The sequence below is a fragment of the Hyperolius riggenbachi genome, chromosome 5 (genome assembly GCF_040937935.1).
Source record: "Hyperolius riggenbachi isolate aHypRig1 chromosome 5, aHypRig1.pri, whole genome shotgun sequence".
In the NCBI taxonomy this organism is placed as follows: domain Eukaryota; kingdom Metazoa; phylum Chordata; class Amphibia; order Anura; family Hyperoliidae; genus Hyperolius; species Hyperolius riggenbachi.
Genome location: NC_090650.1, coordinates 218622135 through 218640912, shown reverse-complemented (window position 1 = coordinate 218640912; position 18778 = coordinate 218622135). Strand labels below are relative to the sequence as shown.

Genomic DNA, 18778 nt, shown 5'->3' with positions numbered 1-18778 from the left:
TCCTTTTGCAGAAATGACTGTTTCAATGCGGCGCGGCATGGAGGCAATCAGCCTGTGGCACTGCTCAGGTGTTATGGAGGCCCAGGATGCTTCCATAGCGGCCTTAAGCTCATCCAGAGTGTTGGGTCTTGCGTCTCTCAACTTTCTCTTCACAATATCCCACAGATTCTCTATGGGGTTCAGGTCAGGAGAGTTGGCAGGCCAATTGAGCACAGTAATACTATGGTCAATAAACCATTTACCAGTGGTTTTGGCACTGTGAGCAGGTGCCAGGTCGTGCTGAAAAATGAAAGCTTCATCTCCATAAAGCTTTTCAGCAGATGGAAGCATGAACCCACTTTTGAACCAGAAACAGCGGCAGAAGCGCCTGACCTGGGCTACAAAGAAGCAGCACTGGACTGTTGCTCAGTGGTCCAAAGTACTTTTTTGGGATGAAAGCAACTTTTACATGTCGTTCGGAAATCAAGGTGCCAGAGTCTGGAGGAAGACTGGGGAGAGGGAAATGCCAAAATGCCTGAAGTCCAGTGTCAAGTACCCACAGTCAGTGATGGTCTGGGGTGCCATGTCAGCTGCTGGTGTTGGTCCACTGTGTTTTATCAAGGGCAGGGTCAATGCAGCTAGCTATCAGGAGATTTTGGAGCACTTCATGCTTCCATTTGCTGAAAAGCTTTATGGAGATGAAGATTTCATTTTTCAGCACGACCTGACACCTGCTCACAGTGCCAAAACCACTGGTAAATGGTTTACTGACCATGGTATTACTGTGCTCAATTGGCCTGCCAACTCTCCTGACCTGTACCCCATAGAGAATCTGTGGGATATTGTGAAGAGAAAGTTGAGAGACGCAAGACTCAACACTCTGGATGAGCTTAAGGCCGCTATCGAAGCATCCTGGTCCTCCATAACACCTGAGCAGTGCCACAGGCTGATTGCCTCCATGCCACGCCGCATTGAAGCAGTCATTTCTGCAAAAGGATTCCTGACCAAGTATTGAGTGCATAACTGGACATAATTATTTGAAGGTTGACTTTTTTGTTTTAAAAACACTTTTCTTTTATTGGTTGGATAATATATGCTAATTTTTTGAGATAGGAAATTTGGGTTTTCATGAGCTGTATGCCAAAATCATCAATATTAAAACAATAAAAGGCTTGAACTACTTCAGTTGTGTGTATTTGAATCTAAAATATATGAAAGTCTAAAGTTTATCAGTACATTACAGAAAATAATGAACTTTATCACAATATGCTAATTTTTTGAGAAGATCCTGTACATGTGTCACGTCATCAGAACTGAAAAAGTACCAAGAAGTACTGTAAGTGGTTTGAAAGTACTATCAAAATTATATTGAGTCTTACTTGCTGGAGGCTGCTTAAAATGTATTTTATTGATAAGGTGTAAAAATATCTCCTAAGAGAAAACTCAGGGAAAAAAAAGTGAATTGAATAGGTATTCTATATATAAATAGTATTGTATGTAATCTGGAGATCAAGCTGGGCCTATCGGAGCTGAGCATGAATTCCTGTGCAATACGGGGACACATCCCAGGTAGGAGAGTCTTTAATAATAGAGTTAATATACAGTAGCTCTGAATCTGCAGATAACAAAATAATGTAGTATTAGGAAGACTGTATGATGCTGTAAGGGTATTCCATGAAAGTATTTTATGGTCTACTATCAACTGGCTAAATTTGGTAATCCCAGATTGCTTCAAGGCATCCCACCCCATTTCATGAGTTTTGAAAAGGCAGGATAGTATTATGGAAGAGAGATTCTAATATGGCATGGAGGAAACAAAGTTTAACTTTTCTATTCCACTTACGCCAAGCATGGACTGCTGTACTAAGAAAGGGAGAGATAGCTATTTCATCTTTTTAGATAGAGATTTTAGCATGGCAAGAACGCCATAAGAGACAATTACTGAGCTTCTAGAGTTACCCATCTTGACGGAGAGGTAGTGTTCCCCCAGGTCATATTCTGTGCCAATTTAGCAGTCTTACGAGTTATAGTATGAGACTAGGGCCCATATGCAATTCACTTTTTCACCTGTTAGGTAGCGCGGAAGAGCCGCCGCCGCGAGTCAAGAGGCGGCTCTTTCCGCGCACAGTGTGAAGGAGCTGTCATGAGCCTGAACGGAGAAACTGAGATTGATTGCAGTTTGCAGCAACACAGACACTGAGACAGGAATATACTATGCAGGAAGGTTTATTTACAATTGTGCATACAGTATTATGCAATTTCAATGCAGCAGCATGCATAACAAACTATGTACAGCAATCAGAGAATATGGTGGCAACTATATACAAGAACGCAACCACCACATGCATACACACCATACAACCAAAGCAAGGTGCAAAACCCCCAAAACCCTATCTATCTATCTAACTAAATATATACAGGATATATATACACATATACACAGGACAAATATATACAATATATATATATATATACACCAATCGCAGTACAAGAAGGCAGGCACAAAATCACAGTCAGAACAAAGCATAAGTCGGCAACAATCGAGCAATCACGGTACAAAAGGAGCAGGCAGTAAACGAGGTCAGACAGAATCAAGGTTCAGTAACAGGATAACAGATACAGAAATACAGAATACCAGAGAACCAGGGTTGTCCAGATACTCCAGCTAGCGAGCACAAAGTTCTGGCAAAGGTTGCTCCTTGCAGGGCTCTTAAATAAGGAGGACACACCTGCAACATGATTGGCAAGCAAAGTCCATAGAGAGCAACCCTTGCAGTGGCAGAGCTGTCTCCAGCCAGCATAGAGCCACCCAGTGGTGGAACAAAGAAAGTTCAGGTCCTGCAAAGTCTCTAGAGCCATCTGCTGGTGGAATAAAGGAAGTTCAGAGTTCAACACGATGCTGCCACCAGCAGGCAGGAAGTGGCATGACCATATTCCTAACATAACCCCCCCCTTAAGGAGCGGCCTCAGGACGCTCCAACAAGACCATATACCACTACCGCCAGGATCCCAAGAGGCGGCAGAAAGGAAATCATACAGGAAGGTTGACAATTTCTGCCAACACTGGGTGGGCAGGGAGGGAAACAGAAAATTTAATTTTTCACTTTGTATCTCAGGATGCTGAATTAGGAACTGGAGACAAAAGACATCAAGAAGAACACCAGGCTGGTAGGCATCAGACAGCATGGTAAACTGGCATATATCAGACAAAGCACCAAGCAGAGCAGTGGTCTGGTAAACATCAGGTAGGAAAGTGCCCTGCCAGGCAATAGGCAGGTCCTCACTCAAGCACATATCAGGCTGGTAGACCTTAGGCATGGCAGTTAAGTGGCAAGCATTAGCCGTAGACTGGGTGCCATCAAGAGGAAGAGCAGGTTCAGGAGGTAGCTTGGCAGTGGACTTGCAGACATTAGGCTGGAAAGAAGACAGGAAACCATCAATCGGGGCAATGGACAGGAAACCATCTGGAGGAAGATCAGCAACAGATTGAGGTAACTGGACAGCAGCAGCAGTAGGAGTTGGTAGTGGCTGGACCAACACAGCAGCAGGAGTCTGTAATGGCTGGACCACAACAGCAGCAGCAGGAAGAGTCTGTGGTGGCTGAGCAGCAGTAATCTGTGGTGGCTGAGCAGCAGAAGTCTGTGGTGGCTGAGCAGCAGAAGTCTGTGGTGGCTGAGCAGCAGAAGTCTGTGGTGGCTGAGCAGCAGAAGTCTGTGGTGGCTGAGCAGCAGAAGCAGAAGTCTGTGGTGGCTGAGCAGCAGCAGCAGAAGCCTGTGGTGGCTGAGCAGCAGCAGCAGAAGCCTGTGGTGGCTAAGCAGCAGCAGCAGAAGCCTGTGGTGGCTGAGCAGCAGCAGCAGAAGCCTGTGGTGGCTGAGCAGCAGCAGCAGAAGTCTGTGGTGGCTGAGCAGCAGCAGCAGCAGTCTGTGGTGGCTGAGCAGCAGCAGCAGCAGTCTGTGGTGGCTGAGCAGCAGCAGCAGCAGTCTGTGGTGGCTGAGCAGCAGCAGCAGCAGCAGTCTGTGGTGGCTGAGCAGCAGCAGTCTGTGGTGGCTGAGCAGCAGCAGTCTGTGGTGGCTGAGCAGCAGCAGTCTGTGGTGGCTGAGCAGCAGCAGTCTGTGGTGGCTGAGCAGCAGCAGTCTGTGGTGGCTGAGCAGCAGCAGTCTGTGGTGGCTGAGCAGCAGCAGTCTGTGGTGGCTGAGCAGCAGCAGTCTGTGGTGGCTGAGCAGCAGCAGTCTGTGGTGGCTGAGCAGCAGCAGTCTGTGGTGGCTGAGCAGCAGCAGTCTGTGGTGGCTGAGCAGCAGCGGCAGCAGGAGTCTGTGGTGGCTGAGCAGCAGCGGCAGCAGGAGTCTGTGGTGGCTGAGCAGCAGCAGGAGTCTGTGGTGGCTGAGCAGCAGCAGGAGTCTGTGGTGGCTGAGCAGCAGCAGGAGTCTGTGGTGGCTGAGCAGCAGCAGGAGTCTGTGGTGGCTGAGCAGCAGCAGGAGTCTGTGGTGGCTGAGCAGCAGCGGCAGCAGGAGTCTGTGGTGGCTGAGCAGCAGCAGGAGCAGGAACTGCAGACTTGGAGGCAACAGCAGAGTCGCCAGACTTGGGAGCAACAGCAGAGTCGCCAGACTTGGAAGCAACAGCAGAGTCGCCAGACTTGGAAGCAACAGCTGAGTCGCCAGACTTGGAAGCAACAGCAGAGTCGCCAGACTTGGAAGCAACAGCAGAGTCGCCAGACTTGGAAGCAACAGCAGAGTCGCCAGACTTGGAAGCAACAGCAGAGTCGCCAGACTTGGAAGCAACAGCAGAGTCGCCAGACTTGGAAGCAACAGCAGAGGTCTGTGACATCTGAGCAGTAAACTGGAAAACTTCAGGTAGTGCTGCAGGCATACTAGCAACAGACTGAATAGTCTCAGACAAGGTAGCAACAGGCTGAATGGTAAACTGGGTGCCCTCAAGTAGTCCAGCAGGCCAGGCACTACCAGGAGAAGCAAGAACAGTAGCAGGCCGGGCACCATCAGGAACATCAGCAACAAAAGTCTGTGAAGGCTGGGCAGCAGCTTGCATAACCTCATGGATCTGGGCCATTGGCTGAGCGCTTGGCTGGACCGTTGGCTGAGCGCTTGGCTGGGCCGTTGGCTGAGCGCTTGGCTGGACCGTTGGCTGAGCGCTTGGCTGGACCGTTGGCTGAGCGCTTGGCTGGACCGTTGGCTGAGCGCTTGGCTGGACCGTTGGCTGAGCGCTTGGCTGGACCGTTGGCTGAGCGCTTGGCTGGACCGTTGGCTGAGCGCTTGGCTGGACCGTTGGCTGAGCGCTTGGCTGGACCGTTGGCTGAGATCCCAATACAGTCTGTGCGGACAAGGAGCAAAGTTCTGCAGGCAAGGAGCAAAGTTCTGCAGGCAAGGAGCAAAGTTCTGCAGGCAAGGAGCAAAGTTCTGCAGGCAAGGAGCAAAGTTCTGCAGGCAAGGAGCAAAGTTCTGCAGGCAAGGAGCAAAGTTCTGCGGGCTGGATGCAACACTCTGCGGGCTGGATGCAACACTCTGCGGGCTGGATTGCAGGACTGGATACTGCAGGATGAACATGCTGAGGCTCTGCAGGCCTGTCGGGCAGACCCATAGTCAGCAAATCTAGTCCATGAAAAAGTCCACAAGGAAAGGCGAGGAACTGCTCAGGACTGACTGGAGATTGCTGAGGACAAAAATCAACTGGAGTCTGTATGGAGCTGCATGGAGTCTGCACCGACTTGGATGGAGTCTGCACCGACTTGGATGGAGTCTGCACACGACTGGAATCGGCTGGAGGCTGTACAGGAGATGAAGCGACTGGAGGCTGCACAGGAGATGAGGCGGATGGAGGCTGCACAGGAGATGAGGCGGATGGAGGCTGCACAGGAGATGAGGCGGATGGAGGCTGCACAGGAGCAATAGAGGCTGTAGGGAAGTATTTGCGTTTTGGTTTCCTCAACACTGGGACAGACTTTAATGCAGATACTGGCAACTGTGAGGACCACGGTGTAGATCTGATGGCCGTTTGCTTAGTAGCGCATTTCTTCTGGTTAGTAGAGACAGGCAAGTCATAATACACAGATTTAGTTATTACTGGTAATGTAGGTACAAATTGTTTAACTGTTGCAGGCTGTGAGTATTGGACATGGTTCGAGGTATATGAAGGGTTAACAGAAGGAAGGGAGTGAAAATGAGAGGACAGAATCTCAGACCAGGCATCAAGTAGCTTTGCAGCTGATTCACACTTGCAGAGTTTTTGCACATTCAGAGACTGAGTCGCACACATACAGGCCCTTATAAATTCCTCTTCTTGATTGGCATAATATTCAACAAACCTCTGCCTATCCTTCCTCAAATAATCAAATAAATGTTCAATTTGATCAGAATTAAATTTAAATTCAAATTTATTTCTTACAGGCAGGGCATGAGATATGGAGCTGGGAGATAACACTTTCTGCCAAGCAGACAATAGAAGTGAAGCTTTTCCAGATTTGCATAGGCCTTGATTGATCAAGGATTGCAGAGAGTTAATGCATGTTTGCACAGTTTGTTTATCCTTGTTATTAAAATAATCAAAAAAAACCACTTGATCATCTTCTAACAAATTAATCAAGGCTTCAATTTTATGCAAATTGTAAGGTGGTAAATACCCATCAGAAACTGTAGGGAACGCAAGATCATACCAGATTTTGATTATGCATTCAAAATCCTGTGAGTCAAACGATCCATCCTTAACAAGTCCATAAACCTGACTAATTAACTTCAGCAGATCTTCCCTAGGATAATCAGCAAAGAAAGTGCGGCATTCTTGCTCAGATTCCTCAGCCAAAAATGCATAGTAATCAAGATCTTGTAGATTCATTCTGACAGATAACTCAGTATACAGTGTAGCTGCAGCAATCAGTAATTGGCCAGAACTTCTGTCATGAGCCTGAACGGAGAAACTGAGATTGATTGCAGTTTGCAGCAACACAGACACTGAGACAGGAATATACTATGCAGGAAGGTTTATTTACAATTGTGCATACAGTATTATGCAATTTCAATGCAGCAGCATGCATAACAACTATGTACAGCAATCAGAGAATATGGTGGCAACTATATACAAGAACGCAACCACCACATGCATACACACCATACAACCAAAGCAAGGTGCAAAACCCCCAAAACCCTATCTATCTATCTATCTAACTAAATATATACAGGATATATATACACATATACACAGGACAAATATATACAATATATATATATATACACCAATCGCAGTACAAGAAGGCAGGCACAAAATCACAGTCAGAACAAAGCATAAGTCGGCAACAATCGAGCAATCACGGTACAAAAGGAGCAGGCAGTAAACGAGGTCAGACAGAATCAAGGTTCAGTAACAGGATAACAGATACAGAAATACAGAATACCAGAGAACCAGGGTTGTCCAGATACTCCAGCTAGCGAGCACAAAGTTCTGGCAAAGGTTGCTCCTTGCAGGGCTCTTAAATAAGGAGGACACACCTGCAGCATGATTGGCAAGCAAAGTCCATAGAGAGCAACCCTTGCAGTGGCAGAGCTGTCTCCAGCCAGCATAGAGCCACCCAGTGGTGGAACAAAGAAAGTTCAGGTCCTGCAAAGTCTCTAGAGCCATCTGCTGGTGGAATAAAGGAAGTTCAGAGTTCAACACGATGCTGCCACCAGCAGGCAGGAAGTGGCATGACCATATTCCTAACAGGAGCACGGGGAGGCAGCCGCCTCCACTCAGTCTGAGGCGGCTGTCCCCGTGCAGGGCATGGCGGCGGATAGCGCACATGGCCCCTTGGCAGAGGCACCGCAGAGCGGTGCTGGTGTGGCTGGGACACATAGTCCCTCTAGGTTTAGAGTGACGCGCGCGCGCGCACTCAGGCAGGGAATATATGACGGCAAGAAGTGAGTCAGCTGACCAGGCTGGTCAGCTGACTCTGGCTCCACTCCTCATTGGTCCAGCACTTGGGGAGGTGCCGGAGAGGTACCTGTGTATATATACTACTGACTGTTCAGTTGCTGGTTGTCTGGCGTTGCGAACACTTACGTGGGAGCACTCAGACCTGTAGTCAGATCCTTAAGTGTGCCGGGACCAGCTGGAGCTGTAATCCTACACAGCTAGATTCTGTTGATAGCTAAAGTACTAGTTTGATTGTGATTATCTGTTATGACTTTTGCCTGCCTGACTATCCTCCTGAACTCTGATCTTGTACCTCGATATTTCTGATACCCTGTTGCTGAACCCTGCCTGTACCTTCGACTCCGCCTCCGCTTTCTGTATTTGTACCTTATCTGTCCGTGTGTTACGACCTGGCTTGTCCGACCTCGAGAACCGACCTTACGATTGGAGGCGGTTCCCTGTCCTGTTAGTGACACTTCCTCCAGAGTGTCACTTTTGGACAATCCTTCCTACTGTCAGCTTGATTCCTCCCGTGTTGGAGGGTTCAGGTCTTCAGAAGGAATCCGTGCAGCACTCCTTACTGCACTGAGGCCTAGTCCTCTAAGTGTTACTGTTACACCCAAACACTACACTCTACTCAGGTGAACAGAGGTTAGCTGGTATATCGGATTTTTGGTGATACTGCAGATCACTTATAATCTGGTATACATCTGTATTCCCCGTGATACTGCAGATCACCGGTAATCAGATCCTCTCTGTGCTTCACCGATCGTTACATCACCTGAGTTTTCTCCTAGGAGATAATTTTTAATTTTCAATTTAAAATAACGTTTTAACACTTTGCAAAGGAAAAAAGTACCAACAAGTAGGTAAAACATTACTGTAAAAATATTTTGAGTATTTGTTTGCTTGCTGGTGGCTTAAAATGCATTTTATTTTAAGTTGTAAAAATATCACCTTGGAGAAAACACAGGTGAAAAAGTGAATTGCATATGGCCCTAAATTCAGTAATCCTGTACCTCCCTGTGCCTTGGACCTGGCTAAATAAGTATATCTGATCCTAGGGCATTTTCCATGCCACACAGAAAATTGTATCTGGCTCTGAAGTGAAGCTATATCCTTAGAAACTATGGTAAAAAAAGGAGCACCTCGTTGTAAATAAAGTGTCATCGGGAGGATAGTCATCCTGACCAAATTAATATGGCCAAAAAGAGATAAGGGATAATCATGCCATGAGGAAAGAAGGTGTTAAGGAGAGGAGTTTAGTTAAATCTTATCAAGATCACATATGTCTGATGGGAGAGTCACACCCAAGTATTTGATCCGGATATAATTTTAATTGGTTTTTGAGGTGCTCTGCTCTCCTCTAATCTTTCAACAACCAACAACACCACTACCACCTATATGTTTCTCAGTATAGATCGATCAGTGAGCTCATTTTTCAATGAGCCTGGTTCTCCACACCCACAAAGAAACAAACTTTGCTAAACAATATATCTGGTGTATTTGCTCTCAACAGTTAGATACTTTTCATAGTTCTCAAAGTACAATCCAACAATTCATGAGTATTTGTAGTCCACTACAGATATGATTCTGCATAAACTTGGCCTCACAGAAGATTGTATCACCTGGACCTCATATAATACAAGGAAGGTAGACAAAACAGGAAGATGCACTAGAGTGTTATCGTCCTTAGTGCATTATCCTCTTTAGTGTGTTATCATCTTTACTCAAATCTACCACACCTCCAGTGCATATTGTTTGCTGCATCGTGCTGTGGAAATAGTGTATGTACACACACCTCCACCAGCACCAGCCCTCAATTGTTTAAAGGGATACTTATGAGTAGCAAAAAGCCAGTTTTACTTACCTGGGGCTTCTACCGACCCCTGCAGTCAACCTGTGCCCACATCGGTACCCTACAAATCTCTGGTCCCCCGCCGTGGTTCAGTTTCAGTGACTGAGCCTGTCGTTGGCCACTGCACCAGGACTGCACACCTCCTTGTTCACGTTCTACTCTCTACTGCGCCTGCGCAGGATGCTCCCGGGACCAGGTGTGCGAACAATGATGCCCACGGCCTGGGCCGCGCAGGCGCAGTAGCCTGTAACAGGTTCAGTTGCCGAAACGGTAACTGAACTGCAGCGGGGACCGGAGGATTGTAGAGTACCGGTGCGGGCACAGGTCGAATGCAGGGGGCCCCAGGTAAGAAAATTGGCCCTTTTTTTGCTACACTTAAGTATCCCTTTAAACAATAGCCTCTCATCAGATAATATTGCTGAGCAACTCACAGACCAGCAAAACTCTCATGTGTGCAATCCTCTCTGCAGTCACCATGAATCATATGCAGACCTCTTTTTCAGCTTTCACTGCACCTAGATGGACTTAATCATCTGCTGATAGTGTAAAATCTTTTGTTTTTTGGTATAAAACACATGAAATTTCACTTACAATTTCTCCAATAAAAAGCGCTTTGTATAAAACAGAGATGACCCAATACATGCATCCAGCAGATCTCCACACTACCACCTCTCTAGCTCTGCTCAACGCGTTTCAACTTGCGTCTCATCAGGGGTGTAATGATCCGCTCAGCTGGCTGCACAGGCAGACAGCTGTTTGACCATTCTTCAAGCCTGTGGGATGCAGGTCTCTGGATAATAGACTTGTCTTTGCTTTGCAAGCTTCAGACCTGCTCTGCTGCTGAGGAATTTGCAGATACTAATTATGCAAATTGCCTGGTCGCCTCCCTTGGAGGCATGCAGCATAAATACCATGTGATCCCACAATCCTTTGCTGGTCATCATGGTTTGTTACTGTTGAAACACTCCTGGAGTGTCAGCCTTGCTATTGTTTGCTAAAGATTATCTTAGAGTATTCCTGGGGACTGCATTAGGCATCCCTCTAGTACAGTCAGGTTGTATTATTTGTATTGCCTGTTCTGTCTTCTGTTTGTCCTTGCGATTGCACTGTCGCCAGCGGTGGCGTGCTTGTCTCTGTTGCGCTTATCGTGCGGAGACCGCGCCGTAAACGTGTTCGCTGTTGCGAATGAGAGCGGTGTTCTCGTTTAGCTAGCGTTTGTTGTTTTCCTTATCTTCTCATTGTTGTTTGCTGTGCATTTGCTACTCTCGTGCTCTGTCTGGCTCAGTCTTCTGTCACTTCTGGCAAACGCTTCTCTCGCAATTGCGTTCCTACTTTGTTTCTGCTGTTGTGTGTTCACCGTCGCGGGTTGGCGACTAGATTGGTGCACGCACATACATTCTGTCCCTGTGCTCTTTCTCATTGGCAATCGCAGCCCTTGCGATTGCGTTCTCACTTGGTTTCGCTCGTACAATTCCTATCTGGCATCTGTGGCTGGGCAGAGGATCTGTTCCTCTGCACTCCACGGCTCCATCTGCCAGCAGGAATTTCCCTCTACAGGTGTGTTGCACCTTTTGCTGGGTTCTCTCAGATTATACGCTTGTGGAGGATTTCCGCAGTGTCAGCGCGCGTCCTGTGCACTGACCACGGAGAGAATTCCACAATCGTTACAAGGGGGCTCCTGAAGAGACACACTTTTTAGTGGAGAAATTGTAAGTGCAATTTCATGTGTTTTATATTGAATAAAAAAGATTTTACATTACCACAAAGGTAATCTATCCATCTAGGTATTTTGTAAAATATGCAATACTTTGGTCCCTGTTTTATCAACTTTTATCTCACAGTAAATGTTTTCACAAATGATCAAAAAAAAAAAAAAACTTTTTAGCCCCAACAAACAAGAAAACTTTCAAAATATTTTTGCTTTTACTTCTTTATTTTATATTTAGTGTTTTGTTTTTTTAATTGTCAGGTGCTGAACAATTATTTCTTAGATAAGATGAAAAACGATCTCATGGTGGAAATCTCAGGAGAAAGGTTAATTGAATAGGGGCCCATATCTCTTTTCACGTTTACTTTGTTTTAGCTGATGACATATCAACAGCATGCAGGTATGCATGAGGCAATTGCTGCTCATTTAATCACTTTTCAGGAGGCATGTAGCCCTTTTTCAACAAGCTTTTAGAGCAATAGCACATTTGTCCACGTCGGCATTCTGTATGTGACTGAAATTAATTGACTGTGTTCTGCCTGAAACCTGGAATTGAAATTCAAATCAATCTGTAGTTCCAGTGATAAAGGCTATTTAGGAATAGCACAATTTCATTTTGTAAACCTACATACTAATGTAAAAAGCAGCTCAGTTTATAGCAACATCACAGTAATAACACATTTTGACCTTACACAGTTTTAAGGATTTGGATCAATCAAATGATGAGCAATTTTAGTTGTCTTTATTCTTTCCCAGTACAATAGAATGATAAATACTGAGTAAACACTAAAGCACTCAATGGGGTTGATTCTTTAAACATTGGTAATATTACCGTGCATGCACAGCACACGGCAATACTACTGTTACTTCAGCGTGTAAGTACTGCGAGATATGCTGGTAGTGTGACCCCCAATACCTCCGTAGCGTACTGTTATTATGGTAATGCACCCATTACCATAGTAGCGGGTGCACTACTGGAGTACCGCGGTTAATGCTACTAGCATATCTTGTGGTGCTTACGCGTAGAAGTAACTGTAACATTACCGTTTGCAGTAATATTACCAATGTTTACTGAATCAGCCCCAATGGCTGTTGGCTCAAAAATCAACAATAACTCAGAACATCAAACAGAGGAGGTTCTTCTTTACTGGGCTGTTTTACATTTCAGATACCCGTAAAGAATACGGGGTTGAATCACAAAGCTTTTCTCTTGAATAGTCTGTTTCGTTCATGAGATAAACAGATAAAGAGAATGTAAGTCCTGGTAGATTTCCTGCCTTCACTGCAGTTACCCTATCTGGCTCATCAGCCTCGGGATACCAGTTGCATCTACCCAGCACACGGTTACACCCAGGCCTTATTGCACAAGGTGTTGAGACTGAAGGAAGAAAGACAGAGATAATACCAGAACCCACTAGGAAAAGACAGGCACTACTGGGAAATATCAGTGCGGGTTGCCCTCTAGAGGAGCCAGATCAGATAACAGCAGGAGTAGACACAGGCAAGAAACAGTGAGGAAGATTGCTCAGAGCGATTGCAGCTCTAAAGCTTCTAGTAACCGCCACAATAAATAAGACAAGGACAAACAGGAGGGAGCATTTACCAATCCAATCACTACCATAGCCACGGTAAACATCCACACAGGAATAACAGTACTGGACAAAACAGAAAGGAGTGTTACCTATAGAAACTGCAGTTATTGTAACGTTCACATGGCAGGACTAAAATGAGCATATGCCAATCAGAACCGCAGTGATGGCAACATCCAGACAGGCAGGACTAGAAGTTTCTGTTATGAAGATTTCCAGGAGTTTGCTTTAACCGCTTCCAGACCGCATTTGGTAGCAATCTACGGCCTGCAGGTGGCTGTGCGGCTCTGCATATTTCACCTTCCCCACCGTGTGCTCCCTCCGCTACTGCCGATCTCGCTGCTCTGCACCTGCCGACCTGCCGCAGTTCACTTGCCCTGCTGTCTGTAAGAGTAGGCCAGGAGCAGCTTTCATTGACCCATGACCGCGTGATCACTGTGAGACAATCGCATTGGCTTACTTTGATGGACAGCCTCAGGAGCCAATGAAAGTGGCTCCTGATCGGCGCACATCCCTCTGCTGTCATAGAGATGGCAGAGAGAGAGGCCTGCAGACTGCTGCAGTGATGGGAAAGTGTTGTGATCAGTGAGTATGCATGGCGATTTGTCGGTATGCGCCGCTTTCTGGTACCAGCGCTGGTTTTCTGGTACCAGCTGGTACACAAGGGGTCAAAGTATATCTGAAGTAAACCATGGCATGATGAGAAAACATGTGAATATATAGTAACAATCCTACTTAATATTTGCCTGTGTTTCTTTTTATTTAGTCAGAGCAATCAGACTACAATGGCAGCTCTCCTGAAAAGTAATAAGAGGTCATAAAACCACTGTGGCTTTGCAAACCCTTAGGATTGCAGGACAGCGATCAAACATTTCCCCCATCGTCCCTCGGAGACCCATTCTGGGACCCCCAGAAAAACAAACAATAACACCAAAAGTAGGCACTGCACGGAGTCGCAGTAGCGGCTTTCCCCTCGGCTCTGGCAAAAATATTTAAGCCCGATCAGGTTCATTCTACTACGGGGGCACGAGGTGTCTGCGCCTAAATGGTAGAGAAGACCAATCGGGATTGTCAATTTCCGCCAGAGCTTAATCAGAAGGCAAGTGCCAACAAGTGGATTTTCGGGGGTCCTAGTGCTGGATCCCCTCTGGTGAGGAGGACGGGCTTCCCGTCCAGAGGCTTCTTCCTGCCAAGGTAAGTACCCCTTTTTTTCCCTTCAGGGAAACTTTCAAATGTCGTAATTTCTCTGTGTGGGAGCTAAATACACTGCAACTCTGTCAGTGTGACATTAAATCTGGTTTGAAATTTAGAACTCAGATTTCAATGCTTGATATAAAATAAGAGCCAGGAACTCTAGGAAAGTTCAATTTAAGATTAAAGTGTACCAGAGACGATGCACCCTCATGTATTTTACCATATATATCAGTGGGAACATTAGACACCTACCCTGCTCTCTGTTTCATCCTTCACTGCTCAGCCTGCTTGTTTTCAGCCCTGATAAAATCCCAAACTGATCATTCAGTCTGGCTTTGCTCAGGAATCATTATAGCTGAGTCTGTCTTCTCTGATGTCTTTTCAAGCCCAAGCCTGCCCCCTTCTGGCTCTGATTTCCTGTTCTGTATTTTTGTAGCATCACAGAGAGCTGTGATGAGATGGGAGGAGCTGCTAATTTAAGGGTATATTGAAAAACTTTTTTTTTAATCTATATTTGTTAGTCATAAGAGTTTTTTTTTAGAAATGATGATTTCATTTTGCACCAAGCCCACTAAATAATATGCTTTTCTAATGAACTGTGTTTTGCATTGAGTTTTAGTAAAAAAAACACAACACAAAAAAATGGCACACCAGAGTGGCAAAAATACCAGGCATAGTATGTATTTTGTACAATCTATCGGGGGATATGTCTATTTTGTGCCAAAGCGTTCAACTCTGGTTTCCTTTAATTCTATTGATACAACTATTGATGTCACAAGTTTATTTTTATTTTAGAGTATGGTGAGCTTCTATATATTAATACAGAATACTATATTGCCAGTAAGATCTTAGGAAGCCAGGTTTGAAATAAGTATACTAGTGTAAGTGACAAAAAAACTGTATTACTTGGTATTTTGAACTCCTATTTCATGCTATAATACACCTGCAGCATCACCTTCAAATCTAAATAAAAGCTTAAAAGATACCGGACCCAAGGCAAAGCTAGCTAAGCTAAGCACAGATGTATGTACACTCTGGATCCACATACCTGTGTGTGTTGTCCGTTTCTCTCCTTCCCCCCGCCCATAAGCACTACTTGAAGAATGTGACTTTTGTTGAAGTCAAATTTTCAGACAGGAAGAGGCCGGCTTGTTGCGATTTCCAATCCCATCACCCTTCCACTCTCTCCACTTAAGGGGAGTGAATGGGGTGGAAAAGAGAATGAAATGGTAGTAAGGTGATAGGAGGGAACATCACAGGAAGCCAGACTCTTCCTGTCTGAAATTTTGAATTTAGCTATAAGTTAACATTTTCAAAGAGTAAGTACAAGGACTGGGGGAGAATAAGGAAAGAAACAGAGCACACACAGGTATGTGAAAGCAGCATGAACATACCACTGTGCTTAGCTGAGGTAGCTTTGTCTCGGGTATGTGTGCTTTAAGTTGCCTACAATGGTAAGCTGACAGTAGATTGCTAATGTCTCCAACAGCACATTACTAAATATATTTTACTTGTGAATACTATGTCAACAATTCATAATGGTAATTATATTTATTGTCTCTACACTTAGGAGTCCAGCATCCTTGCGTACTGAGAGTACACAATCTACAGGATCATCTTCAAGCAAGCAGGAAAACAGACCACCAAGATTAAAAAAGTTGACCAGACAGTACAGCTTGTGAGTTGCTTGACTTTATGTATTCAGTGCATTTGGTTATGCATGCTGTATAATTCATGGCTGATGCATTGTTTCCTTCTATAAATTGTAAAACAGTAGAAGTGTTTTATAACTTATCTTTTTCTTCTGTCACATTACCAAGTAAGCGCACGTGTGTTTCCATAAATTGTGGATAGAAATACTAGGGATGGTCAGCAAGATGCGAATAACTCTGAGCTGATGCAGAGTTATTCAAATGTTGTATACAATTTGTATGCAATTATATGCAGCTTAAAGCTGGACCAGTCATCGCCCACCATGGCTTTATCCTACTGTTATGTTTTCAAGCTGCACATTTTTGCATACAAAATTAGCATAATCTTAGTAATGCAGAGGAACTGAGAACTGTTTTCTTCTCATTTACCAGTTATGAGGAGAGTGGAATTGTACGAAAGCTGCTTTTAGGGTTCATTTAGAAGTTAAAGAGGAACTGTAACGGCAAAACGTCCCCTGGGGGGTACTCACCTCGGGTGGAGGAAGCCTCAGGATCCTGATGAGGCTTCCCACGCCGTCCTCTGTCCCACGGGGGTCTCGCTGCAGCCCTCCATACAGCCGTGATGTAATATTTACCTTCCTGGCTCCTGCACAGGCGCTCTGACGGCTGTCGGCTCCGAAGTAGGCGGAAATACCCGATCGTCGTCAGGTCCGCTCTACTGCGCAGGCGCAAGTCTCTGGCGCCTGCGCAGTAGAGCGGACCAGACGGAGATCGGGTATTTCCGTCTATTTCCGAGCCTAAAGCAGCCACAGCGCCCCCGCTGGAGCCAGCAAAGGTAAATATTGAAATTACAGTCGGGCCTGTCGCCGGCTGTTCAGAGGGCTGCAGCGAGACCCCCGTGGGACGCAGGACGGCGTGGGAAGCCTCATTAGGATCCAGAGGTGAGTACCCCCCAGGGGATCTTTTCAAAGTTACAGAGTCTCTTTAAAGAAATGCCTTAAAGTGTAACTGTCAGGCATAAAATCAGAAAAAAATTCTTTATTTTTATCTGGTAAACAAGTAATAAGGATGCTAACCAGGCAATCCAAAAGTTAAAAATCGCTATTACGTTTCTTGTTGATAGATGATCATTCCCCAGTTTACTTGACTCTAATTTGGTACATTGCCGCACAAAGGAAGTTGCAGGGCATGATGGGTTGTCCTTTTTTGCTTCTCTACTTTCCCTTCAGACTTCACTAATGTAGCTTGATTGGCTGAAGCCTCTTTCCCTTCTGTTTTTCCCTCCCACACCTCTGTTCCTCTCTGATTGGCCAATATATCTCATGTTGAGACAATGCACTTTCTATTGCAGAGCTGGGTGGGAGTGCCTGAAAACTGGGAGGAGGGTGGGCAATGCATACACAATCAGGCAGAGGAGAGTAAGGGATTAAATGACATCAGGATTGGCTTCAAGATCGACACAGTTAAAATGGAGAATCCTAAGAAGTATTTTCTCTTTTTTTCTTTTAATATGTAAGTAGAGCAAGTATTTATCTACTTATATATATGTTGTTGTTTTTTTCTGAGATAGTATGGCTGACAGCTCCTCTTTTTGCCAAGCTCTAAAGCCTAGTACATACATCCAATTTTGATTGGCCAATAACCGGACAATTTTGCCACTTCCATAAAGAATGAGGGCCAACAGATTTTGTGTCTGCTGACAGCTGTGTGCAGATGCAGGGACTGAATAGGAACTGTTGTCTTGATTAGCACTAGTGATGGATGATCACTGAAATGCAGATAATTTCGGCTTGCCAACAAATTGAATACAAACTGTATGCCGCTTGGAACTGGGTAAATCTAATGCACTATCAATTAAAGAAAATGCATGCAAGCTGGAACTACTTGCATCTCATTGACTATCTCTGATTAGCACTGTTTGAGTTGACTAACTGTGCTAATCTCAGAGACTGAAACAGATGTGTCTGTTGCAGACATAGAGTAAGATGTAATGGGGCCGTAGACAAAATAGTAGCTTTGTGCCCCCCCCCCCCCCTTTGGTCCTTTTGGTAAGTTGAAGTGGAGAGAGCTAGAAGAAGGTGGCAGGTGGGACCCTTGATGCCCACTAGGCCCCAGGCATCTGCCTAGGTTGCCAGTAGGATGATCCTGCTCTGGTCTGTTGGGTTTGTAGCTGGTGCGTGTGATGAACAGAAAGCATAAAAACAAAAATCCTAAGAGATAGATAAGTCATTTCGATGTGTTGGCCTGCAGTTTGTATTTCTCACATATCTCAGAATGATACTTTGTACCGTGTCTCCTGCATTTGCCAGTTGCATCACCAAGGTAGCTTCTGTTTTTTCAGGATTGTTTCAGTTTTCTTTCCTGTGAATTTGCCTGGCTGAAGCACTTTGATGCACACTTCATGCTGACACTAGAGGAAGCCTCTTTCCTATGATGCTGTACAATTAGCAAGGAATACTATAAATGCATTATTTTTCCTAATGGTACCCATATACGGTACAATAAAAACGTTTGGTTTTCCCATTTTTTGGACCAAAACGATTGAATCGAATGAAAATTGAAAATAATCTTTTTTTTTTTTATCAAGAAAAATGACGATTAAAAAACGATTATCCCATTTTTTCTTTAAAAATCCGATCAGACATGTTGGAAAAATCTTTATATTTGATCTAACAGAATAATCGAACTAAATTATCTAATCGAATAAAATAAAAAAATTATACCATGTACCTTAACCATTTCAGCCCCGGGTATTTTTCACCTTATGCATCAGTGCAATTTTCACCTCCCATTCATTCACCAATAATGTTATCACTAATTATCACAATGAATTGATGTATATCTTTTTGTTTTCCACCACCAATTAGGCCTTTCTTTGTGTGGTACATTTTGCTAGGAATTA

General features: G+C 45.0%; 1 protein-coding gene across 1 annotated transcript in view; it reads left to right on the top strand.

Moving 5' to 3' along the window:
- LOC137518597 (band 4.1-like protein 4B) overlaps positions 1–18778 on the top strand; it is a 252326-nt gene that overhangs the window by 104977 nt on the left and 128571 nt on the right. Inside the window, exon 6 of the mRNA XM_068236670.1 lies at positions 15795–15902. Coding sequence (XP_068092771.1) covers positions 15795–15902 — 108 coding nt within the window. The remainder of the gene's footprint in view (positions 1–15794; positions 15903–18778) is intronic.